The sequence below is a fragment of the Ambystoma mexicanum genome, chromosome 4q (genome assembly GCF_040938575.1).
Source record: "Ambystoma mexicanum isolate Mex_15411 chromosome 4q, UKY_AmexF1_1, whole genome shotgun sequence".
NCBI classification, from domain to species: Eukaryota; Metazoa; Chordata; class Amphibia; order Caudata; family Ambystomatidae; genus Ambystoma; species Ambystoma mexicanum.
In genome coordinates this window covers 980,711,016-980,738,051 of record NC_090928.1, presented here as the reverse complement: position 1 = coordinate 980,738,051, position 27,036 = coordinate 980,711,016, and the positions used below count along the sequence as shown (strand labels likewise).

General features: G+C 48.2%; 1 protein-coding gene across 1 annotated transcript in view; it reads right to left on the bottom strand.

The window, feature by feature from the left end:
• FLVCR1 (FLVCR choline and heme transporter 1) overlaps window positions 1–27,036 on the bottom strand; it is a 379,457-nt gene that overhangs the window by 206,272 nt on the left and 146,149 nt on the right. Inside the window, exon 2 of the mRNA XM_069608541.1 lies at window positions 15,366–15,510. Within this exon, the coding sequence (XP_069464642.1) occupies window positions 15,366–15,510 (145 nt within the window). The remainder of the gene's footprint in view (window positions 1–15,365; window positions 15,511–27,036) is intronic.

Sequence of the window (27,036 nt, the reverse complement as noted above, 5' to 3'; positions counted from 1 at the left end):
CCGAGGGTGGGGGGGTGATGCTGCTAAACAGGAGCGGAACAGATACGTGGTGAGTGGGACACGTTACCCAGAGTACTCAGAAAACATCTACGCTAAAACGGATTCTGCTGGCTTTTTCTGCATACTTATATTATCCCAAAGTGTGTTACCACATGCAGTTACTGCTGGTTCAAGTTGAAGGATTGACAATGGAGGTTGACTATGCAGGAGTATGTGGCAGACATGTTACCGAGTTCATTGCATGGTTGGAGGGCAATACACCAGTTAGTCTCATTCCTTCCCAGTGGCGTCGCCAGGAATCAAATCTAGGAGGGGCACAGAGGGGGCCAAATACAAAAGTAGGGGGGGGCACAGACAAAAGTAGGGGGAGAACATGGTCATTGCTCGATTTAGGTAGGGGGGCACCCCCCAGCCACCCCTAGCAACGCCACTATCCTTCCCTGGTATAGTGACTCGGTTGGATCTTTTTGCCTGACAAGGATGTTGTATGCTGTTTTACCCTTTGACATTGTTGAGAGACTGAATTGGATGGATTGAATTGGATGGAGCTGTATGCCTGGCAAGATGCTGTATGTAGTCTCGCCCTTTGACATTGTTAAGCGACTGGATATGTGTGCCTCACATGATGCTGTATGCAGTCTCCCCCTTTAACATTGTCAAGAGACTGGATTGGAACTGTATGCCTGGCAAGATGTTGTATGCAGTCTCGCCCTTTGACATTGTTCAGAGACTGGATTGGAGCTGTGTGCCTGGCAAGATGTTGTATGCAGTCTCGCCCTTTGACATTGTTCAGCGACTGGATTGGAGCTGTGTACCTGGCAAGATGCTGTATGCTGTCTCACCTTTTAACATCGTTAAGAAACTGGATTGGAGCTGTATGCCTGGCAAGAGGATGTATGCAGTCTCACCCTTGGACATTGTTCAGCGACTGGATTGAAGCTGTGTGCCTGGCAAGATGCTGTATGCAGTCTCACCCTTTCACATTGTTAAGAGAATAGATTGGATCTGTGTGCCTCACATGATGCTGTATGTGGTATCGCTCTTTGACATTGTTGAGAGACTGGATTGGAGCTGTGTGCCTGGCAAGATGCTGCATGCAGTCTCGCTCTTTGACATTGTTGAGAGACTGGAGACATTGTTGAGAGACTGGATTGGAGCAGTGTGCCTGGCAAGATGCTGTATGCTGTCTCACCTTTTAACATTAAGAGACTGGATTGGAGCTGTAACCCTGGCAAGATGCTGCATACAGTCTCACCCTTTCATATTGTTAAGAGACTGGATTGGATCTGTGTGCCTCACATCATGCTGTATGCGGTATCGCTCTTTGACATTGTTGAGAGACTGGATTGGAGCTGTGTGCCTGGCAAGATGCTGTATGCGGTATCGCTCTTTGACATTGTTGAGAGACTGGATTGGAGCTGTGAGCCTTGCAAGATGCTTCATGTAGTCTCGCTCTTTGACATTGTTGAGAGACTGGATTGGAGCTGTGTGCATGGCAAGATGCTGTCCCACCCTATGACATTGTTGAGAGGCTGGGTTGGATCAGTGTGCCTTGTAAGATGCTGTATGCGGACTCGCCCTTTCACATTGTTAAGAGACTGGATTAGATAGGTGTGCCTGGCAAGATGCTGTCCCACCCTATGACATTGTTGAGAGGCTGACTGGGTTGGCGCTGTATATTATTTCATCCTTTCACCTGGGAGACACAACCACGTGTTTCTGTGTGTTTCGCCTGGCAGGGAGATGGATTTGTGAGAACAGAGAATGCTGCCTCACTCCAAGTCCTTTGTTAGGAAGGGGTGGACCTATGTCCTTGGTTTTCTCCATTTGGTCTGAGTAAAAGCATGGCTGAAGTGGCTTGGTGGCAAAAGAGCCTGTAAGAATGGCAGTTGTAAAATGGGTTGGTAAAAGCCCATCTGCATTCCAATGTGGAGTGGGTGGCTTCACCGACTACCATCCAAATTATCAAAATTCTGAACTATACAAATTGTTGCCATTATAGAATGTTGTTCAACGGTGATCCGTGCAGGGCGCGCTAGTTGCTTGTAGGTCCATTATCCAAGGAGTGAAGTTGTAACACATATACGTTGTGAAGTCGTCATAAATATTGGTATCTATCTTCGACTTCAGTGGGCCTCATTAGGAATCGGATGGGAACGGTAAAAACAGGGGGTATTTGTGAAACTGCCTATTTTTCCAGACCTCCTGATTAGAGGTATTTCAGTCAATACTACATTCAGTAAAGGCTGCATAATTTGCAAGATTAGGAATTAAGACATCTGCATGAGTTTGACACATTAACTCCACCCAATATTTAGAAGAAAAAATATAGGGCCTCATTCTAATCATGCCGCTATCCCGGCAGTTTACCCTCCTGGATACCAGCAAAGGCTATTACTGTTTCCAGCACTCGGTTCGGTGGCAGTGGCGCCGGATTCTGAGTGTCGAGTGACGGTGTTAATAGCCATTCATGGAGTCCTGCGGGACTCCATGGGGGGATTTTCCATCATTAATGGCAGTAACTGGGCCAATAATGGCAGCTTTTTCTGCCAGTGGGACACCTGCCTACTCAGGTGCCCCACACAGGCAAACCTGTAGTCGGCCGGTCTTGTAAAGTGCTGGTACCCGTGAATACCAGCACTTTTTTACCGGACCAGCCGACTTAGAATGAGGTCCATCATTTTTAAATAATAGCGTGATACATTGAATGACTGTATGAGTGAGATGATGTTGTATCACACAGGGGTGAGATGGTATAGACATTTTACAGGTGACCTAATCATCTAAGTTCATCCTTTCCCTCTCTGAAGCACTTCACTGTCCCTGGGGAAAAGGACTCACCCTAGGATGCGATGGGGTGCCACCTATCTAACAGGGATAGTCAGAATGCATGTCCCTCAGCTAATGCTCAAATCTAAAAACCAACAAACACAAAGTAAAAATAACCAATTGGCTGGCTCTTTTGCAGGACAGTTGCAAGCATCTTTTCAAGACCCCTTGCATCCCATCCGTAATTTCCACAGGGTTCAGTCTTCCTCTTCCTTTTCCTCTACCATCCTGTATTCTTCAGCACATTGGGTCCCGACTCTTTTAGGGGAGGTCTTTTTTCACTCTTGGAGATGCAAGTGGTGGAACTGGTTTCTCAGTCAGACGGGGGCTCTGGTTTCTACTCCAGGATTTTTGAAGTATCCAAGAACAACCCGGCTGGACTGTGGGTAGTCCTGGACCCGTCATTAATCAATCTGTCTTTACCACTCAAACGCTTCAAGATGATTACTCCCACGCACATTGCAGAGTCTCTCTGTGCTGGGGACTGGATGCGTTCCCTAGACCTCAAAGATGCGTACCTGCATGTCCCTATCTATCAGCTACATCGGAAGTTTAATGAGGTTCTCAATTATGTTGTACCACTTTCAGTACAAGGTTCTGCCTTTCGGCATGAAATCGGCCCCTCTTGTCTTCACGAAGTTGATGAATGCAGTGGTTGGTCTCCTGCGCTTGCAGGGCCATCACCTGTACCCTTATCTAGACGACTGGCTGCTGAGGGCAGACTCAACCGAGGGGGTGGTACACTCCTGCCAGAGATTGGCTGACATTCTCCATCAGCTCTGGATTTTCCTCAACCAGAGGGAGTTACAGTTGTGCCCCTCCCAGGATCTGGTTTTCCTCAGGGTGCGTTGGAACATGGCCATGCAGTGTGTGTGCCCACGCCCCACGCCCAAGAGGCCCCTCTCCCTTCGCAAGACAAGATGGCACTTTCGACCACCTTGGTCAGTGGTTCCAGCACCTTCTGGGGCTGATGGCCTCCTGCGTGCTCACTGTGTAGCACGCCCGCCTCAGCTCGACCTGGTGGCCAATTGGGATCAGGAGACGGGGTCTCAGTCGGACAGGATGCCATTAACCCCAGCTTCTCCTCCTCCTGCCCGATCTTCGCTGGTGGTTGATGGATGGCAATGTTGCAGCCTACCCTGGTGGTAATGAGGGACTCCTCTCTTTCGGATGGTGGCTAATCTGGAGGGCTACACGATTCATGGCGCAATGTCCAGGGCGGAAGCCCTCCTGCATATCAATCTCATCGTGCTCAGGGCTTGAGGGCCTGGCCCACAAGGCGTTTCTGCCCCTCATCAGGAACAGGTCTGTTCTGGTCAGGATGAACAATTCTATCACAATGTTTTACCTGAAAAAGCAGGGTGGCACTCGCTCCCCCCTCCTCTGCATGGAGGCAGTATCGATCTGGGAATGGGTCCTGGCGGAGGGGATTTGTATTTCAGCAGTGCACCTCCCAGCGGACACAGTGGCGTAACACAAGATCTGGGGGCCCCCCTGCGAGTCATGCTGAGGGGGCCCCCCATCTCGGCAAAAAATCACAGGTCGCGCCACACTCCGGGCCAGCCTAGATTACCACGCTTGCGCAATACACACAAACGTGGTGCTGAAGGGCTATGCCGCACACTGCACTAGGAGAAAGATATAAATATGTGTTTTAATGCAATATACAGCACACTTTCTGAGACAAAATGGCTAAAAAGCCACAGTGTTTGCTATTGTTTTGTAGGGTAACACCAATCCAATACATGCACGTCACCTACAGTGCACAGGAACATTAATGCTTTGCTATTAAAAATGCATGCCACAATGAAAACATGTCCAACTGGCTGCACGATGTAGACCAGTGTAGACATGTAATAACATTACAGTAAAGCATGCCAGGCCACATTTAGACATACCTAGACTGGTTGCACCAAAATTCCAGTCGAAGTAATAACACTCATCAAGAAGAGAGCACACACTCAAGCCCGCATCTCTGTGGTCTATAACAACACGGCCAAACTTTTTAAAATCTGCAAGGAACTGGGCAATCCTGTTGCCGTCTATACCTCTCCTGTTCCCTCGGCAGGCCCTCCGTACGGCTTTAGCCTTTCGCTTCTCTGCTAAAACTCAGGACATCCTGTCCGCTATCTCCTCTTCCTCTCTCGGTCCCCCTTTGGCCATCTCTCCCTCTCCTCCTCCTTTCTCCTCTTTCTCTCTAGCACCTGACAAGCTTTCTAGACAAGTCCCATCTATGGACGTGTCATCGAAACAGATGCTCGCAAGCTCATCCAGAACCATCAAGGACCATATTGACACCCTTGCTCCAGGCTTGGCCGATTTCTGTAATCATTTTTTTCGCACTGGAACTTTCCCCTCTCCCAAACTCGGGGGAAAGCTGTCCATCTCCCAGCTTACTCTCCACACTGAATCTGTTGGTTGTCTCCACGGCCATCAGTCTGGCTTAAGAGCTGCCAGAGGCATGGAAACTGCTCTCCCGAACACCTGTGAAGATCTGATCTCTAACCTTGATGCCAGCATTCCTTCTGTCCTCATCCTCCTTGAACTTTCCTCTGCTTTCAACACGGTCAACCACGCCATCCTGATCAATCGACTCTGTAAGAACCTGGGCATCATGGATCAGGCCCGGCAGTGGTATGACCTCCTTCCTCTTGGACCGGCCCTCCCAGGTCCAATTTGGTCCCTTTCGCTCTACCACCTCTCGCTACATGTGGCGTTCCCCAGGGCTCTATCTCCTCACACTGGTTTTCAACCTCTACTTGGCCCCTTTGGCACACCTGATCTCGACCGTTTCTTCTAATTTTCAGTGTTATGCAGCTGACACTAAGCTTTCCTTCAGACTCCCCTCAGCCTCCTCTCCTCTCTCGCTCATTCCTGGTGTCATCTTCAACTCCACTCTCGCTTTCTCTCCTCACATCTCGGACGTCACCAAGAAGTCCCACTACCAGCTGCACCTCCTCAAAGGGACTCTTCCTTTCTCACTTTCCCCCAGAAGCTCACTGTCTCCAGAGCCCTTGTTCTCTCTAGGCTGTACTACTGCCACAGCCACTTTCTCAACCTGCCTTCCTCTACTGTCCACCCTCTGCAACTAATCCAGAACAGGACTGCAAGACTTATCCTAGGACTCAAGCCCAAGGACCGGATCTCTCCAGCCATGAAATGTCTCCACTGGCTCCCGGTGGCTGCAAGGATCAAGTTCAAGACCTTTTGCATTGTCCACAAGGCTTTCGGGGCTGGGATCTGCACTACATCCAACGCTCTGTTACAAAATACCTTCCTTCTTGAGCCATATGGGTTAGATGCTTCTCCAGGCAGAGACTGGGGGGAAGATCTCTCTCCTCTGCAGGTGCCTCCCTCTGGAATGGCCTCCGTGACCCTCCCAAATGAGCCGGACCACCTGAAGTTCCGGAAGCCGCTCAAAAACGTTCCTCTTCTCTTCTTTCTCTCTCTAGCTCTGCTGCTGACCTACCTGTCTGCTGTACCAACTGGTTGCTTGGCTACCCTCAGTCTCACTGGGTCCAGGCTCTTTCTTGATCAGTCACCCTTGCACTGCCTCTGGGCCTATCACGCAGTTAGGGGCTGTAACTGTAACCCTACAGCCCCTTGTTCTCCTTGCACTACCCAGAGCCGCTCTGCCCTGGCTGCACTTACTCAGAGCATTGCTGCCCTGTTGTCCCCTCCCCTCTCCCTTGCACTTCCCACCTCCCTTTCCCCTTGCACTTCTCGTTCTCGCACCTGCACAATCTGAATGACTCAGGGCCTAGTAAGATCATTTGTCTTGTCCTCCCTCTGTTTTCCTTCCTTTGTCTTGTGCGCATAAAGACACTTGTGTCCAGACACGTTATATATGGCTTATCATATCATTTCATAATTTTATCACAGATGCCCAGAAAAATATACAATGCTGCAGTAAGAAACGGCTAGACTGGCAGAACCCAAATGCCAGTCTAGCCAGGTAATTACACTTAGCAGGACTGCTTTATCAGAAATGCCCAGTTAAAAAAGTCATACCAAACTGAGGAATTACTAGACTGACTGCACCAAAATGTCTTTCTAGCCACTAATACCACATGTCTTGCCTGCTTAGCATGGACATGGACGACCATTATGATTTATTGCACAATCCCGCCCCCCACACATCCCATCTCCCTCCCATCCCCTACCCCAACCTCCAAAATCAGCTCATTTGCCCAGAATTACCTCCACGTCGCTCTTCCTTGTCCCAGTGCTTACTCATGAGGCTTCTTGCCTCATAGATAAGCACTGGGATGAGGAAGACTGGGACTAGGAGTACAGGTAGCTAAGTCAGGCATTACCTTCATGGACCTCTACCTCATCCCAGTACTGCCTCATACACAAGTAGTGGTACAACACCATTGGGCTAATTGGGCTTCAGCACTAACCCCCCCCCCCCATTTTGTTGTGGGTTTACTACTTGCATGCCAGGGCAATGATTGGAAGGGTAGAGAGGGAACAGGAGACCAGTCATCCTCACAGCAGTCCATAAGTGGGTGCTTTCAGATTTAAAGGAGAGAGTTAACTGCCTGTAACATTGAGGCTGCACTAAAATAGTCTCATTAAAATGCATAAAGAAGTTAGATGCCCCCACACAAATAAGTTTGCTCCTCCCATAACACGTGACGTTAGCGCTTCTCCCAACATTTGAAGGGTTAGCCACCCTAAAATGTAGGTTCTATTGCGCCCCTGAACACAAGCACACACAGCCATCCATACATTTAAGTGTGCGCCCTTTCACCATATAGGCACACACAGGCACACTCTGGGAGACATGTACATTTCAGAGAAACTCTTTCACCATACAGGCACACCCAGGCAGCCACCCATACATTTAAGTGTGCATCCTTTCACCGTACACTCACACCCAGCCATCCATACATTTGTGTGCACCCTTTCACCATACACTCACACAGTCAGACACCTATACATTTAAGTGTGCACCCTCTCACCATACACGCACACACGCATACCCAGCCACCCATACATTGGTGTGCACTCTTTCACCATACACTCACACGCACACGTCTTGGGGTTGAGGGGAGCCATAATACTTCAAAATATTTTTTTTCTTTTTAAAGTCACTCTGACTTCATAAAGAAATTATTTCCATTAAGGACCGAACCATAACGGAAATAATTTCTTTATGAAGGCAGAGTGACTTCAAAAATAAACTATTTTTGAAGTCATAGGACTGCCCCCACCCCATGACATGGAGGCTTCCAGCCTAGGGTCTTAATCTCATTGGGTGGGAGTGGTTCATAGACATAATTTCGAATACAAAATATTCGAAAGTCAAAAAGTCGAAAAAAAAACGTCGAAAAAAAAAATTTCGAATTTTTTTTTAATGACGTTTTTTTTTCGAAATGGGGGGGTTCCCCCCAACCCCCCTTTTTTATTTTTACCTATTTTTTTCACAGAAACTAGAGCCCAAAAAAAAAATATCGAAAAAAAAACAATTCGACATTTTTTTTTTCGACATTTTTGATTCGACTTTTTTGACTTTCGAAATTATGTTTTCGAAATTATGACTGGACACCGGTGGGAGTAGCCCCGGGACTTCAAAAGAAAGTTTCTTTTTGTTTCTGCCTTCATAAAGAAATTATTTCTGTTACATTTTTTTTACTCCAAGTGGGACCCCCTCCCAGGACATGTGGTCACGGGGCCCTCCGCCCCGCGGTGGCTGCGGGGGCCCCTGTTAAGCCAGTGAGCGGACAGCAATGCAGAAGCAAGCTGAGCTACCTGGAGTTTAACACCAATGAGTGGGAGTTGCACACTGGCTCCTTGTGGCCCCTGTTCCAGCGGTGGGGGTTCGCAGACCTTGACTTGTTTGCATTTTCTCAGAATTCCGAATTCCCCCAGTTTACTTCATGGGCAGGATGGGGGGTCAGTGGTCTCTGGGAGACATCTTCCAGATCTGCTGGCACAGCCCCAGGGGTTATGCCAGTCATCAACTTTGAAGGTTTTCCGAGGTGGTGAACAGGGTGGTGGTACACCAGTCGGAGGTGGTGAAGGAGGTGTAGAGATAGAGGAAGGTGGGGAAGCAGGAGAGGGAACGAAGTTGATGAGAAATGGCAGGCGCTGGTCAAAGAGGAGGAGATTGGGTTGAGGACCCTGAGCCATAATAGTGCCATTACAATAGACATTAATGATGCACCTGGAGGATGAGAAGCCAGCCAGGAGTACTTCCCATCTAGTGCCACCGTTAATGGGTGACGAAGAGAAAGGGGAGAGAGTGGAGATCAAATGTGGAGTGGAGATCAAATGTTGAGTGCATAGGTCTGGAGAGGGGACGGAAAAGAGTATATCAGTGACAAACTGTCTGGAAGTAGGGCGGACATAGGTGTCTGCGATAGGTAAGCCAGGATTACAAGAAAGGAGATCTTTTTTTAACGTTTTCCTTCCAGACTTTGTGAGAGAGGGAGGATAGGTGATAGGATAGCAGTTGGAGTAGATAGGAGAGATGGGGAAAGCCACAGAGGTGATAGAGAGGGGAGTAAAGGTATAGGAGTAGATACTACACAGGCAGGAGATGACTCACCAGGCGGCATAGCAGCTGAAAGTAGTGGGTGATTTAAAAAGCACAACAAGATTTGACTTTGCCAAAGAACACTAAAATAGCCCAAAATTGAGGATGCAACAATTTGAAGAGCACAAGTGCAGCATTAAAAAAGGAGGGTAAAGAAGTGTAGGCACTCTACGTGGAAAAACGCTTGTGGCACAAGCGGGCAGCAGAAGCAGGCTATGAATGACGTGTACAGAAAGTACCTATGTCGAGTGGGAGGAGGAAGCGGTTAGCAGTGAGGCCGTGAGACAGAGGAGGCACAAGTCAGCAGGCGACCAGTTGTGTATAGGGGCGTTATAAATGCCATATTTGATCATATCAAGGAGAAATTTGGATCAAGGCAGATGATGCAGCGTGTTGGCACATTTTTCATGGTCCTGAAGACAGGGATGCAGTTAGTTTGTTCTGTGTATAGTGAGGGCTGGGAGCCTTGCAGGTGCGGCAGAATGGAGGCGGCTCCCTCCAGCCCCAGACAGGGTCCTTGATTGTGAGCCCTGGGGCTGTGGGGCGGCGTTAGCCTTACGGCTTACCGATTTGCCAAAAGAAAGCAGGAGCAGGCCAATCAGCAGCCTGTGAGGCAGGCTGAATGCAGACAGGCAGGCACACAAGTGCGTACATTGGCGGCGGCCATTTCCGATTGGTCTTGCTGCCCAAAGGTGAAAAACAAAAACACAGTCCAAAGGGCTTCACTGCACAGTGAAGAGGGAAAGCATTTCTCGCTTGAGATCAGTGCAGGCAGATGATGGCAGATGCAAAAGGTAGAGGCATCCACGTCGGATCCGCTTCAATACAAGAAAGAGTGAAGAGCAGGCCACACTCTCAAAATCTGTCACTTCGGACCCTGGTTCCTGGTCACTCCACTCCCCTTCATCCTCACCTGTGGTTTCTTGGTCTAGTCTTCCGCCAAGCCTCTTTTTCCACAGCTACTTTTTTTTAGAATGTATGTAGGGTGTACCTCGGAAGGAAGCCACCCTGACCCTTGGGTGAGTGGTCTAGGAGTGCCCCTCTTCCGGAGCAAACTAGTCCAGGGGAAAAAGCCGTCAGGCATTAAAAAAAACCTATCCGGGCTGTGTCTTGCTGTTATTCCACGGAACGGTGAATGATGAATGGAACTGGCGAAAGAGGGTGGAAGGCGCCAGTGAAACACCAGAGGGATCTTCCGCAATGCCAAAATTAGAGAGGTAAGTAGCAATAGGCACAGAGGAGAGCCGGCGGCAGCAAGAAAGCCAGAAGAAAACAATGAAAAGGGGAAAAAACAACACAGGAGGCTGCCGAGTGAGAGGAACGTTGCACTGGCCAGAAAAAGCAGCAGAGAGGAAAGGAGGCAGTAACTAGGGGACAAAAACACAGAGGGTGAGCAGAGGAGCAAAGGGGGGGGTGCAGCACAATTGCCGGAGAGGAAAGGACTTGAGCTTACCAACCCGAAAGCCTAACGCGAGTAGTTTGCAACGCGCAGGCATCCGGGTCGGGGCTATGGAAAAGGCTTCCGACGGCGTTTGGCCTCAGAAGACTAGACCGTCAACACGTGCTGCGTGCGAGCATGGCGGGTTGGGCTAATGACCGCCCCAACGCCACCGGCTCCACACTCGCCAGCCCCCACTGCGTGTGACACACACAGGGGTCTTGGTTGTGGGCCTTGGGGCCAGCGTTTGCCTACCGGCTCACCGGTTGGCCCAAAGAACGCAGGAGCAGGCCAATTAGCAGCCCGTGAGGTGGGCTAAATACAATGAGGCACACAAGTACCTACAATGGCACCAGCCATTTCCGAATGGTCTTGCTGCCCAAGGTGTACAAAACAGCCCAAACGCCTTAACTGCACACAGTGAAGGGGAAAAGCATCCCTCAGTTGCGATCAGTGCAGGCGGATGGTGGCAGATGCAAAAGGCAGAGGCATCCACTGCGGCTCTGCTTCAAGACGAGAAAGCTGGGTGTAACATGTGAGTGATAAGTAAACAACTTTTAAAGAGGTCTGTCTTTGTCCAGCAAAAGCACATTTAAAGTAACATATCCTTCATTTTGAGAAGACTGGGGCCTCCCTTCGCAATGTGCACATGGCTTGCAACCCTTGCTTGCTCTTAATAGAGTGGCAAAATCCTGGATAAAGAAACGGAGGCAGTGGGTTAATACCTGCAGATTATCACGGATCAGGCAGCAGGCAGGGCAGCTGCAAATTTAAACGAGCGCTTAAACGTTATTGGGCACACGAGGCCTGGTCATCTATATAATAAGGAAGGTGGTTAGCTCATTGATTGAATTGCTCATTTACCGGCTGAGAAACTGATTTACAGACATCAGTTGATTTAGAAACATGAACTAGAGTGAGCTTTATTTACAGTATGCAGACTTGACCATGTTTGCAGGGCCGCATGAAGTATTGTAGGGGGCAGGCAGCCTTTGGCCAAGACATCTGCTCCTCCAGTAGGCCATGCCCAGCCCACGCTGGCCACGCACTTAACAGAGCCCCCTCTCCATTTCGTATCCCGCTTAAAGCACTGGCTGGAAGTGAATGCAGATGGTACACAAAAATGCTGACCAGAGGTTCGTCGTACAGCAGCACAGTGACACGTAGCGATGGGGGAAGGGGGGGGGGTGCATGGCTCCAGATGAGATTTTTAGGTGGAAGAATTTTACGTACACATTTTGGAGATTAAGTGTACGTCGTTTTTACGTACACTAGTTCTAGAGTGTACACTAGTTCTAGAGTGCAGTATTTTAACGTAATGAAAAATATATATTTCTATTTTAAAATTATTTTCCTGTTATCAATATTTTCGTGTACGATTGTAATTTCAGTAAATGGGAAAACATTGTCGTCATAAAGGCCCTCTTTAGATCAGGCCACTCAGTAGTCGAGTTCCCACTTATGGCAGGTGCCATTTCTTTTTTTGCTTGGGGCATTGGCTATATTTTGAGGAGTAAAGTATATATCTGGAACCTTATGCGGATCGGTCTCCTCCAATGATGCCACTGCTTCTGCGGCTACAGATCACTGAACGGAGGGGATTCTCCTTGTGGTGTGTAACCTACTGGATCTGCAACCGATGGATATCCATGACAAAATGAAGGAATGCGCCTTTGCTCTTCTACTGGGATTCCTGCAGGGTTCACCCAGGCATGCCATCGACACCTTCACCCACAATGGACACCCCTTGTGGGGCACAACACAGACGCAACATGGTTTTCCAACGGTTGGGAAGAGGTGGGGATTGGCTGGCTGCACAATGTGCATGGCAGTGCAGCATGTCTGCAGGAAAACTGCTCTATCATAACGGTGCCGCTGCCAACAGAATCCTCATAGTTGTTCAATATGTGAGTTTGGCTGTGGTGCTTCTCTGTGCCCGCGGGCTTAAAAATACACCGGGCACATAAGGAGCAGTAGAGGGAGAGGAGGAGTCCGCCAACTAGAGAGTGAGGGCCTAGAACACAAGGATCTTGGTGCACTCTGTGCCATGCCACCCACTGTACGGTGTTGTGACGAAGCGATGAATCGAGGATGAGTCAGGCCACCTTGAAGAAGGCGGAAGATCTTGGGTCTAGTATGATGGGCAAGGGTGGTCCAGTGAAGGCTGCAAGCAGTGAGCATGGCCAAACATTTGAAGAGGCAAAGGGGGGATTTTGGGAGGCAGTGCTCAGTTTGTGATCCAAATGGGAACGTGAGATGTCTCGCACAAGTTGAGGCGATAGGTCCACATGCTAATAACCACACCAAGATTACAACTTTCAGAAAACCTTGATGTCTGTAGACGGGGCAGGGTCTTAGAAAGTCAGATAGGGTGTGCAGGGTTGGCAAGAACTGTGAGGTGGCCAAATGAAGAAACCATTGCAGTGAACCAGCCAGCCAGCTGATGACTGGTGCCAGTGTTCATCAGGGTCTTGGAAAAGTGGAGGTGACTATAGATAAGGGTTGGTGAGCTTGAGCATATGGTAGCGAGCAGATGGGCTATCGGGGTAATGAATGCCGAGGGCCTCATTCTGCTGTGAACATGAACCATCAGCTCCTGCCAGCATGGGGGACGAATCTAGTCAGGGTGGAAGTCAATTCTGATGGTCGATGCAGGAATGAGCATTAGATTGCCGCCCCCCAGGGTATTATAGAGGCCGTGTGTAAATTAAGCAATCACTTCCTGTCTTTTTTAAACTTGTGAATTTACACCGTCCCCGTGACTCAAACCGTGGTGTGCCAGGTTCGCAGGCCTGGCACTTCACCACTGCACCAGATCACCAAACAACTAAAGCTGCAGTGTCACATTTCTGGACTGCATGTTCCAGGGAAAACATTGTTATTGATTCTTGGAGTTTAAACCAGGCACACTTTTTAAAGTTTTCAAAACACTATTGGAAGCAAATATCCTCTCTTGAATTTTGTGTGTGTTGATTTTATGAAAGGCAAATGCCATTCGTCCTGTGCAATTTGAATGGTTATGCAACGCCAATTGAATAACATTTGCATATTTCACCTTGATATGCTAATTTCTGGTGACGTCACCTCATATTGCATATGTTATTGAGTCCCACACTTTTTTTTAGGACTCGACCCCTGACTAGAAGGGTGGAAACGGTGAGGATTTGCCCATCATTGGCAAAGAGGTGCTAGGAGCAACTGAATAAGAATACAATGGGCCTCATTTCGAGTGCAGCGGTAAGGGGTTAATGGCACCGGTAAGGATGCCGGTGCCGTTAACCCCTTACCGCCGCATTCCGAGGTCCCTTAGCAGGTCCCGCTAAGGCCGGCTGGTTTTACCAGCCGCCCTTAGCGGGAGCTGCTAAGAGACCGGGGAGCTAATAACGGGCCCGCTATTTGCGGGCCGTTATTAGCTCCTTCCCCATTCCCACTGAGCCCTATGGGGGCTCGAATGGGAATGGGGAATGGTTCTCAGAATGGGGACTTACCGGGTCCTCCAAGGTTGGTATGACCCGGTAAGTCCCCATACCGAGAACCCGGACCTGAGTTTGGAGGCAGCCATGGCACTAATAGCGCCATGACTACCTCCAAACTCCTAATGAGGCCCAATGTCACAATGTTCCCATTGTGGGAAGAAAGAGATGGACGAGGCAAAGCCTTGTGGGTCACCCACTGGTAAAGAGGTGGAAGCAATGTTTGGGGAGCACCAGGACACCAAGGACAATTGCCAGAGATGAAGAAGGTGAGCCAGGAGAGATCTAGCAACTATGCAAAGCTTCAGCCTCATTTGCTGAAGTATCTAGTGAGTTACAGCGTCACACATGGGTCAGGAGGATGAGCATGGAGAATAGAAAGTTGTGCTGGGCGAAGGTTTTAAAGTTGGACACATGGATGAACTCGATCTCTGCGGAGTGTCTTTGGCCCAAACCTCAATGCAAGGTACTGCAGAAGCTACTGGTGGCGTTAGTGGTTCACGAGGCTTTAAGAAGCAGGGCTCAGTGAGAAGGAACAGTGGAACTAATGCGGGAGCCTTTGCGAGGTGTAAAGTGAACAGAGGGTTTTTGATTCTGGAGGGGAAATAGAGAGGGACCGGTTCAATAGACAAGCGAGGAGTGTCAGTGGCAGGAGATTTCAGTGATCCGAGGGGGAAGCGGGTGAGAGGAACATGCAAGAGTTGGCCAAAGGAGGAGCATCGGAAGATTGAGGGGACAGACCGTGCATGGCAACCAAAGGCCTGATGAAGTCGGAATCCGAGGGGACATTGGGGAGTGAGGAGCGGGAAGTACTGGCCGAGCATAAGGTGTTGCATGGTCAGGTGGGGTCATCAGGCCACAGTAGGCACTATGCTAACAGGCCTACTTGTTCACGCACTACTCAAAACGCATGAAACTCCAGCCAACCCATAAGAGGTTGTCGAGCTGGCCCTTTGAATGCATACACATGCTGAAAGCAATCATTGCCTTTGCCAAAACAGAAAGGAGTACATGAGAACACTCTGTAGTCAACAACAGAATTAAACTCAACAAAATGTACAGTTTGTGCCAGTCCACTTACCTACAGCGGCCAGTAGGAACAACACCGTGGACACCGCCGCTGTGCCGTAAAACATGACGCTGATGTTGTGACCCATCAGATCCACGTCATCCGCCGTGTTGGGAACCAAAACAGGTGGCAACAGGAAGCCAATGGCCGTTCCCAGCTGGAAAACAAAACAGACGGATCTCTGAATGCGACGTTGAAAAGTAAAACAGTATTGTCAAGAGCAGGCCTTTAATTTCATTTACATTGAAAGACTCCAAAAGGGTCTTCCTGCGCATCCTCTTTCAGCACTGGGAATCCGCCCAGAAGGCTGAAAAGGAACTATGGAATTAGGATTCCTACAGTAAGGAACCCCATGTCATAGGAGTTCGCCCCAGTCAGTCCTGGCTTTTAGACAAACAGTGCTTTGCATGCACTTTTGCAATGTAAACATAACCTTCTAAATACCCGCACGTACGCCTTAATGCAATGAAAATACAACAAGCATATTTTTAATAAGACGGGTCAATCGCAAGCTCCCCAAAGTTATACCTAATTTTTGGTATTGGTATTGTTTATTTATATATAGCGCCTATACACAGGCAAGTGTTTCAAAGCGCTCAACGAGGTTGGGAGCATGGGGAAAAAAACAAACATTCGCTCAGAGCCATTCAAATTCAGAGACGATAATAGTCTGCACAGGCAGAGTAAGTGCGTAAAAAGTACATTTAACAGTATGGGAGACAGCAAATAGGACCGACGGCGACTCTGCAGTCTTAGACAGCGCAATTAAGGGGTGAAGACCAGGGAGAACAGACATGTGATCTTCGGCGAAGTGCGTATGGACCGAGCAAGTGCACAGATGATCACAGGGAGGGGGAGGATCAAGTGCACCAAGTCGGTTGAGACTGGGGTAAGTGCAGAGAGAGCCACTCTCTTGGGTTAATTTCTCAAGTGAGTGGGGTAGGGTGTAGAGCGCTGAGGCAAGTGCGAGGAGGGAGGACTGGCGTGGGTACCGGGGACCAGTGAGACACTGAGGTACACCCGGCGGGCAGTCAGCATGCTGTACAGAGGAGGCGGGAGAGAGGGGGAAAAAGGTGAGAACTATGTTTGCAGGGTAGAGGGAGAGAGAAGGAAGAGGGAAGTCTTGAGGAGTTTCCAGAACTTAAGGAGATCAGGCTCAAGACAGAGGGCGGCAGGGGGGCAATTCCAGAGGGAGGCCCCTGCTGAGGATAAAGATCTCAGTCCAAATCTCTGCTAGGAGAACCGGCTCACTCGCAGGAGGTTGGAGTTAGATGAGCCGAGGGGCAGTATTTAGGTAGACAGCGTTGCAGGTGGGTAGGTCTCAGGCCCCAGGAAGCCTTGTGAACAAAGCAAAGGGTCTTGAATTTGATCCTTGCTGTCACAGGGAGCCAGTGAAGGGATTTCAGTGCCAGGAAAGAGAAGCATTCAATGCATCTAAAAAGACGTCCTGCGATTTATCGTGCACCTGTGTAACATATGGGACCCTGATGCTCCTTCTCGATACAACCCGTACCACCCACGTCTAAAGCAGCCCCTGCGGATGCAGGAAGACTGGCAGGGGTAAAAGCAGCACGTCATTTAATGCCAACTACTTTGGTTATAACATTTTAAAATAGCCAGAAAACTGGTATTTTGTGGCAAACTACAGAAAAAGGGTTGCATTTACAAAGCTGCCTAACCGGTTCTCTCCCCTTTTTTCTTCGCAGTGGAACTGCTCACCGTTTACAGAAAACATGGAAGGAAAACGTGAATCAGTGAGGCAGCCAGCAGGCCAACCCTGGGAAGCATTAATTTCTGCGAGGATCCTGGAGGCTAAGAACAGAAAGCCCCCTTACAAAGGTTTAGTAGTGATCTAAAACCCCAAGCCGAGGGCAGAGTTCGATCCCAGTGGCCCTATGACCCGAGCGCGCCAGAGGTCGTTTGAATTCTAGCCGCTATGCATGCTGGGGTTTGCATGCCTAGAATTATCAGGGAATGCAAGACTCTCAGATTGTGACTGACCGCCATCGCAGGCGCAAAATGGGGGGCATAGGGTGTACCTGCCTTCTTTCTCCTTCTACAACGGGGGCAGGAGTGTAATTCCGCCCCTGTGCAAATTCTAAAACCATAAACCAAGAAGCAAAATCACTCGGGGCTGGCAGGACTTCCGGCTCCCCTCCTGTTGGGCCCAGGGTTCGCAAAGTGGCAGCAAAATTAGCAAGTGTCCGCTCACTTCAAAGTGATATGACATGATGTGGCATTTATAACGCACCTGTACACAAGTGCTAGGCACTACAAGACAAGGAGGGGGGAAACAAGGGAGGACAAAATAACGGTCTTACTAGGCCTTGTGTCATTCGGATCACGCAAGTGCGGGGAATGGGAGCAGTGTCAGGGGTGAGGGGAAGACACACTGGATTGGGGAGTGGTTGGGGGGGCAGGCCAAAGCCATTTGCGCTCACGCAGAGGTTCCAAATGCAGAATACCGCAAAGACAGCTCAGCAGTTTAGGCGAGTGTTGCTGGGATGTTATATGCTTGGACCTGACTGAAAATACTATGGGCCTAATTACGAGTCCGGCGGTAACCGCGGCGGTAAAACCGCCTTGTTACCGCCGGACTCGTATTACCATTCCACCTCAGTGATTCCCGGAATTACCGGGGCATTACAACCCCGGTTTTCCGGGAATTACGGAGGCGGAATGGTGTTAATCCCCATTCCCATTGAGTCCTATGGGGCGGAATGGGGATCATGGAAACACCGGCAGCATCTCTTAATGCTGCCGGTGTTTCCTCGTCCGCCTGCAGGCGGGCGGTGTTAAACCCGCCAGGTCAGACCTGGCGGGAACATCACCTCCCGCCTGCAGGGGTCGGACTCAGGCGGTCCGAAAACAATGGTGGCGGCGGGTTTACCGCCACCGTTATTTCCGGACCGCCTGGGTCGTAATGAGGCCCTATGTGTTTTTTTCCAATTCCAGCTGGTAATGGGCCTCATTACGACCCAGGCGGTAAGTTACCGCCTGGGTCGTACTTTTACCACCATGGCGGAAACTACGTTTACGCCATGGTGGTTGGCGGACTTACTGCCCCATTCCGAGGTTGACGGGGCGGTAAGTCCCCAATCCCCATTTACCCTTCCCCATTCCCATTTTTGCCCCATAGGGCATAATGGGAGTGGGGAAGGCGTTAATTACGCCACCGTAAATTACGGTGGCGTAATTAACATCAAGGTCCCTTAGCGCCATGGATTTTAACACCTGCTAAAAGCAGGTGTTAAAACCTCCATGGCGCTAAGGGACCTCGGAATCAGGCGGTAAGGGTCGGCGCTGTTTACGCCGCCGTAAACCCCTTACCGCCTGAGTCGTAATGAGGCCCAATGTGTCTTTTGGACCTGGGGATGGGTTTACTCGCTTCTTACTGTGGGAATTTCTGCCCCCAAATTGAAAATCAAAATTGGTTTCTGCCCCCATAGAGAAAATGAAAAGTTGGCACCCATGACCACCATGGCAAGATGTCAAATGGCAGCTATGCCTAGTCCCAGGCAATGCTTTTGTGATCCACACAGACGACCCATCCACATGAACACTTCTCACGCAGGGCGTTCTCTCAGGCCCAATCAAAGGAGGAAGTCTGATGTAACTAACTCATTAGGCTACAGCGCCGCTCTTGCCACGTTTAGCTTCTCTGCGCTGTACCGGTAAGAGCGGAGCATGCCCACCAGGCCCTGCTGCACCATCAGAAACACATGCTGAAGCGATGGCTACACTGATCGCAAGATGGATTCATTGATCTTGAGGTCGGACAGGAACCCTCTCCTGAAAACAATCCATCCTCATTCCTCATTTAAACATGCAATCTCTTGCCTCTTCGGTGCATAAGAATTATCGACCCCCAGCCAGTTTAACACGGCTTTGAAAGATTCTGCACAGCCACTGTTATACAACTGCAGGAATCTTTGGCATCAGAAGAAATATTGGACTGCTTCCAGTCTGTCTTCCATCCCAAGCCTGGCATTGAGACTGCTCTGGTGGCAGTTTGGGACAATATCTTGGGCCATTCAGGCATAAGTCTACTGTCAGCATTTGATACCGTCTGTTGCCCATGGCCTCCTGGTATCCCGCCTATGTTCTCTAGCTCAGCTAGAACAGTTAATCAAATTAAGGATAAAAAGGGCCTCATTACAAGTATGGCAGAAGTGGGAAAAAGTTGGCGGTAACAAAATTACCACCAATATTCCCACTCTGCCATACGAGTATGGCCCTGGAGTGGAGGATTCACATCCAGCGTCATGCTGAAGGAAAATCCTTCAACTTTTTGCAGAAAAATCGGCAAAAATCGGTGGAATTACTGCCACAGTAATTGATCCAAAAAAGCCCCATAGAGTAAAAATGGGGATTTATACCACCACTTGTAACCCAACGGTAATTCTGCTGGACCAAGTGATAACAGTAATTCAGTTGGGTGGTATTCCGGCAGATTTACCACCAGAATACCGCCCAACTCGTAATGAGGCCCTGTCTCCAGTGCAGTTCAGAAGAACAGCAGGGTCTTGGTTATCACCAAAACTGTTTAACATTTATATGTGCCAATAAATCAGCATTTCAAAAAAATCAAGGACTTCTTCAGCACTTATATGCACATAACAATCAAATGTAACCGAGTGTGAGTCGCTCAAAAGAGGAGTTCACTGGCTTAGGTAAGGGTCTTGATGAAGTGAAGTTGTGGGTGGGAGTATGCAGACTGAAATGAAATACTTCGAAGACCAAAGTTATGCTTCTGGTACCCGTCACTTGGTTAGGAATGAAAAATCTGCTTTGCCTCCTCCAAGGCAGTGTAAAGTTGATGGAAGCATTTTTTGGGACTCAGATTTAGGATTTAATTCCCAAACTAGGGAGTTGGGGAAGAGAGCTGTTAGGCAGAATCCAGTGCAGTTCCTTTAGGGAGCACTACACCAGATTAGGACTACAGGTGAGAGCAATAAATCCCCATTGGTATCAGTCCGTACCACAAAGATTTTGTTGGTAGCTGTGGCTGAGCAGTCAGACTTATCTCAAGAGGGAGATGAGCCGTATTCAGGGTTTACACAATAGGTATCACAGTACTATGAAACAAGGAAACACTGACCAAAGCTGTGTATCAAAAAGAGAATATATTTATTTTATACACATCTAGTTCAACACATAAATCACAGTTGATAAAGTAAGTTAAATTCAGTCAAGAAAAAAAGTATATACAACTCCCTATTCAATTGTAGACAAGTTTGCGGTAGTGTGAAAACTGAGCAAAACGGCACAGTGAAAACCAACTACAAATGGCACTCTATCAATTTAACGAAAGGGAGGGAAAGCACAAGTTAAACCGAAATATCTTCAGACACCCCCTAGCAACACTTCCCTGAAGTTTTGTGAACAAGTAATGCACAGTGACACTTTTAGCAGAAAGATAAGTCAATGAAAACTGAGCAAAAGGGCCCTCCACAAGTTAAAACAGTAGGAAGGAAGAGGGGTTTAGAAGATTCAGGTACACCAACACATTTCTTATTGAAAATCAATCTAGTGAGAGCAGATCTAACAAATCAGCCACAGACAAGGGGCCTGTGCCAGAGTCAGTGGTACAGGGCCAAGGGCTTAGGAGCAAAAATGTTCTTGTAGCTGCAGTCAAGTCTTTGGTAAATGAATATTGAAAAGGTAGATGTGAGGTGAAAGACAATGTTAAGAGAGAGGGCGGCCAACCCAACAAGTAGCTAAAGGATTTAAAACACCTTTAGGGCTACCACGGGAAAAGGGAGGCCTGGTGGAACAATGTACCTTAAACGTGAAGAAGTGGCTCCTGCGGTGGCGGTTGTTCCTGGTAGTTCCTGCAGTTCGAGGGATCCAGCAGAGGAAGAGAGGCTCTTGTCGTGGAGCAAGGTTCGAGTCACTGGACTACCCAGGGATGTAACCAGCCGCGGTGCTGCCAAATGAAGTTTAAAAGGTACGCTCCTTTTAATCGCGGTCCGGGTCGATAGTTGCCTGGCTATCCGGTCTCCAAGTGCTGTTCACTGTCGTTTCGACCAAGGCAGGTACGGAGAAGCGATGGGCAAACTGGTTGTACCCACCAGCTCAAGGGAAGAAGGCTCTTGCGATGAAGATCTCCTCTCGTCGTGTGTAAGAAAAGAGGTGAGACGATCACGGCAGGGCTTCACCGGTGGTATAGATGCTGAAGATGTCTGTGGCTTCTCTTCCCTTCGGTTCCGTAGTTCCAGTGGCGACGTCTTGCTCTTCCTGTCCTCAGGACCCTGCTTTTATGCAGAAAGAGACCCATTCGTACAGCCTAGCTGTCACCCACACAGTGGAGTGGTCTTCTTAGCGGGAGACCCTCCAGCCTATCAGGTTAGAGTGCGACCTGAGTTGCTGCGGCAACTCTGTCCAGGGGTCCTACTCCCCTTCCCACACAATGGACCCACCCTAGACTCAGTGGCGCCGGAAGGAGGGCTTCTGGGCAGAAGCCCGCCAAACGGACGAACAAAGGATCCCCAACCTGGGTTAGAATCGTAGAGAAAGACAAGAGAAAGAAGTTATATTAAAGTTCTGGCAAATGAAACCTACCGGAGCAAAGTTAATATTAAAATGCAGCAGCGGTATGTTAGAGGCTGTCAGAAAAAGTGTTAGCCTCGAACAATGGGAAAATCCCATAGGGAAATATTTGCGGTCTAATATTTACAGTAGTAACCACTGCCACCAGCCAGAAACTTTAGAGAGACGGACTTTAAGGTACCCCCTCAAAAATGAACATAGGGGAAAAACGACTAACCCCTTCCTGTACCTCCATAGTAAGATGGGTTGTACTGGTTAAGTTCATAACAATCGACTAGTAAAGTCAATTGGGACTTTACATGCCCTGGGAGACGATAGTCAGTCCCAGGGTATGGAGTCTATGTTTGGGGGTCGCTACGACATCCCTGTGTCACTGCACGGAGGGTGCTGTGTAACACATGTGAATAAAGATGGTTCCTATGGGGGAGAGAAAATCCCATAGGCATTAAACACAAAAATAGCCTAGAACACACATAGCAGAAATGCCTAAGAGTGGGAAAAAGAGTCTCACTCTTAGCAGGTAAAAAGAAAAACCCTTCAAATCCAGCAAAGCTGCTGGGGGACTCTATAGGTAAGGGAAATTAGCCATAGAATGAGAATTCTCCCTAGCAAGAGCCTATTTTAAAATTAGTCCACTCCAACAAATTCTACCTTTTCTGCCCACAGAGTATCCTTGTGGAGATGTTGGGGCGCTGATCAACTGAAAACTAGATTATAATCTGAGGAGGATAGCTCAGGGGCTACATGCTCGCCTTGGAAGGAAGACGACACGGAGTAACACAGGTTCAATCCCCGGGTCCGCTCTTAGAAACCTCTGGGTATTAAGCACGTTATAAATAACCAATTGCAATTACCAGCATAAGAACCAGCATTGGCATTTCAGCACACCCTCCGCTGCCTCCCTGTTCAGGGGAGAGTGGCACTTAAGCTCCAGTGGTTGGCCTTTTAATGCCTTTGCATCATTGCCCCAACACACCGGTCCACATACTTTGTCACATTCTCTGTCCCCAGTTCTCTGAACAGAATCTGCTGAATATAACTCCAGAGGGTTAGGCTGATATAAACTATATCAAGTATAAGGAATGACATGAACATTTTCAAGGCTGCAAGTGAATATGATTTATTCACATGAGCTATGCAAGCATATAATATTGAGCCCAGTTTTGAGAAAATCCTAGGTGGCCAGAACACGTGTCAGCACATATGGGCATTTAACTAATTAAACAATAAATTGCAAATCATGAGCAAAAACTGGTTTCTGAAAATAATAACTCCAGAGGGGACTGCAGATTCCCAGTGCAGGCCCCTTGCCACTGGAATTCTTTCACCATTGAGATTCGAGAACTGAACACATTTTTGGCCTTTCGTATATCACTGAGGACTTTAGGTTTTTTCATTTCCTCACTCTGTCAGTATGTGTGGCTCTTGCTGCTTTGTTTGCTCCTAGGCAGAATAAAGTTTGTGGTTTTGTGCGTTATAATGTTATAGACAAAGAACTTCTTGCCAGGTTCACAAAAAATCATGCCACTTGAACGTTTTCGGTTTCTCAGAAAGGGGTGCAGGTAGTAACTCTTATTTTAGCCTGCTGGCTGGATGAGGCCCTACTGTCATGGGCATGACCGTGGGGTGACTAATCATGTAGGCCACTGCATACATATGGTGATGCTACTGAAAGAGAAGCTCCTTATGAACTTTCTTTTTTTTAAACACTTTATTTATTATTGCACACAGGTCCAGCACATGCATATGTATACGTCACTTTACAACATTGTTTTACATCATACACGTTTTCAGCTTTGTCTGACAAGTATTGTTTGTATCTTGCCCATATATTTCTAGGTTTGGATGGGGGCAGCACCGAGTCTATATATAGTTCTTCTGTATCTTTTGTCCATGTCATATCTCTGTCCCAGTCCTCCTTGGTTGGTAGGATTGCACTCTTCCACTTCTAATATTGCTCTTTTAGATATTAAAAGGCCCAGATTTAGCAATTTTCTCCATATCGGGTTCATTTTCACCACCACCCCAAGCAAACATATCCGCGGGGACCATTCGACCGGTTGCTCTGCCATCCCGTCCAGTGCTTCACACACCCCCCCCCCCCAGTAGTCTTTCAGCTTTATGCATGACCAAAGCATATGGTATATATTTGTGTCTTCTTCATTACACCTCGGGCATGTTCCCGGGGTGTCCGGGTAAATCCGTTTGAGTTTAGCAGGGGTATAATGCGTCCTATTTATTATTTTATAGTGGATTCGTTTGTACCTAGAATTGCACGAAATCTGTTTAGTTAGCTCACAGATTTGGGACCATTCCGTATCCTCAATTTGTTGTCCCAGATCGTGTTCCAATTTGTTCCTGGCTGTATGTATATCTGCTGGGCGTGTCTGTACTATAATTTTATACAATGCTGAGGCTGTGATTTTTTGTGTTGCCCCAGTGAACATATATCCAAGCCCAATATTTATCTCAGGTTCATTTGGGAATGTGGGATATTTCTTTTGTATGGCATTACTTACATTCACATATTGCTGTTTATGTTTATTTGTGTTTCCCAGTATATCTTTTATATCATCCCACTGGACGAAGCGCTTATCTAAGAAAAGCTGTCCCCATTGGGCAAAGCCCCGAGCACTCCAGTGCCTGGCCACTTCCCCATCTAAGTTGTAAGGTGTTTGGGGGTCTCCCCAAAGTGGCATACTTGGGTGGTATAGCTTGTTCGTGCCGAATATATCTGCTATTTTAGCCCATGCCGTGGTTGTTACCTTCGTGGGGTCTATGGTGTTATAGTGCTTGGGGGTTGATCTAGACAACTTGTGCAGGGATGTGATTGCCTCACGTTCCTTCTGCGCAGTTGGCGGAGTCCCTGGGTTGAGAAATTGTGTAGCCCACTGGGCAGCATGGTGTGCCTGTGCCGCAAGATAATATAATTCCAGATCCAGTGTCACCAACCCACCCCTCTAGTATGTATCAGTTAGTGTTTTCCAGCTCAGTCTAGGATGTGCTCCCCAAACAAACTCAATGCAGGCGCTGTTCATCTTTGTAAACAGGGCGCGCCCCGGCCAAACCGGTACCGTGCTGAATAGATAGAATAGTTTCGGTAGTATTCTCATTTTGATTAGTGCTATTCTTCCCATCATTGAAATGGGAAGGGCACTCTAGCGTTTTATCTTAGTGCATAATGTGGCCACCAGAGCGCTATAGTTCAGTGCAGAGGATAGTTGGGGCGTCCTGGCAATGTGTGCACCAAGGTACAGAATATGCGTCAGGCTCCAGATGAGGCCATGTAAGTCTTGGGGTTGCGTTGTATTTTCTGTCAGTGGGAACAACTCTGACTTGTTGGGGTTTAGACGCAAGCCTGAATATTTTCCAAATCTCTTAACCTCAGCCAGGACCCTGCCAAGTGAGCGATCTGGGTTCTTAAGATACAATAGGATATCATCGGTGTATAGAGTTATAATTTGTAGGTTGCCCTCTAGCGATAGAGCATAAGAGCTGTAGCGTGACCCAAGTATATCTGCCAGGGGTTCTATTACTAGGGCAAACAGTAAAGGTGACAATGGGCAACCCTGTCGGGTGCCTCCACGTAGTTCTAACTTGTTTGTTAAGTTTCCGTTAATTCTGATCCTGGCGTGGGGACATGCATATAATATTTGTATCCATTTTATAAAATTAGGGCCAAACCCATAGTTCCGCAGCACTCCGAATAAAAAGGGCCACGAGACAGTGTTGAATGCTTTTCGCATGTCGAGTGATACCGCTATCGCCGGTGTTTCGGGGGGTACTGTAACCAAAATTTTGTGGCATTTTCTAATATTCATTGCTGTGGATCTGCCCTTGATAAACCCTGCCTGGTCATCATGTAGCATATAGGGCATCAGTGGTGTAAGTCTAGTTGCTATAATTTTTGCAAAAATCTTTACGTCTGTGTTTATCAATGACAATGGCCTATACGAGCCACAATCTTCTGGGGACTTCCCTGGTTTAAGCAGAAGCGTAATCACTGCCTCTCTAGTGGTTTCAGGGAGTTCACCCTTATTTAAGGCTTCCTCCCATACTGCATATAATCTGGGGGTTAGCAACTGACTGAATTCTTTATAGAATTCTGCCCCAAGGCCATTTGTTCCTGGGGCTTTCCCATTGGGAAGTGCCTTGATCGCCTCCATTATTTCAGCCTCTGTGATCGGGCTTTCTAATGTGGCTCTAGCAGTGTCAGATAGGAGTGTTGTTGGTATCTGAGAGAGATAGTGTTGAATCTCATCATCAGTAACGTTGCACTGTGGGGAGTACAGTTGTTTGTAGAATGTGTAGAATGTCTCTTCCACCTTGCTACGTTCGGTGGTTACCGTGCCGTCCGGCATATGTATGCATGGCATGGTTGATGGACCTTTTTCCCCTGTCACTGCCCTGGCCAATAGTCTCCCTGGGTGTTCACCCTCCCCGTACCGACGCGCTGTAGCAGGTTTGTCAAAGTATCGGATCTCTTGATCCGCTGCCTCGGTGTATTCGTCTAGTTTAGTCTTTATGTCAGAGCTGAGCTGTGTTGAAAGAGTATGTGCATACTGAGATTGTAGTGCGTTTAATTGTGTTTCTAATCGCTCCAGTCTACCCCTGATATCTTTAAGGATTCCACTTTCCTTGGATATTGAGTTGCCTCTGATGCAAACCTTAAATGCTTGCCATAAAGTGACCTGACTGGTAACCAAATTTGTATTTATTTCAAAGTAGTCTTGTATTTGCTGTATCATTGTGTTCTTATAGACCAGATCCTGTAGGGCAGGCGGTTTAAATCTCCATGGAGCTCTGTTCTCCCCACCCTGCCGGGGATTCGTAGTGTTAGTTGTATTGGCGAATTATCTGAACGCGTCCTAGGGTAGATATGGGACTCAGTAACCCAAGAAAAGACTTCGTTGTCTACCAGCCATACATCTATTCTAGAATGCATGTTGTGCACGGAGGAGTAAAAAGTATATTCTCGCTTAAATGGGTTTAATGTCCTCCATGCATCTTTTAGATTTAGGTCTGCCATATGTAGAAGTATTGTCTGCGCTGCCTTGGTCAATGTTCTAGTTTGTGTTGACGTGCGATCTGAGTGTACATCCAGGATGGCATTAAAATCTCTGCCACAAAT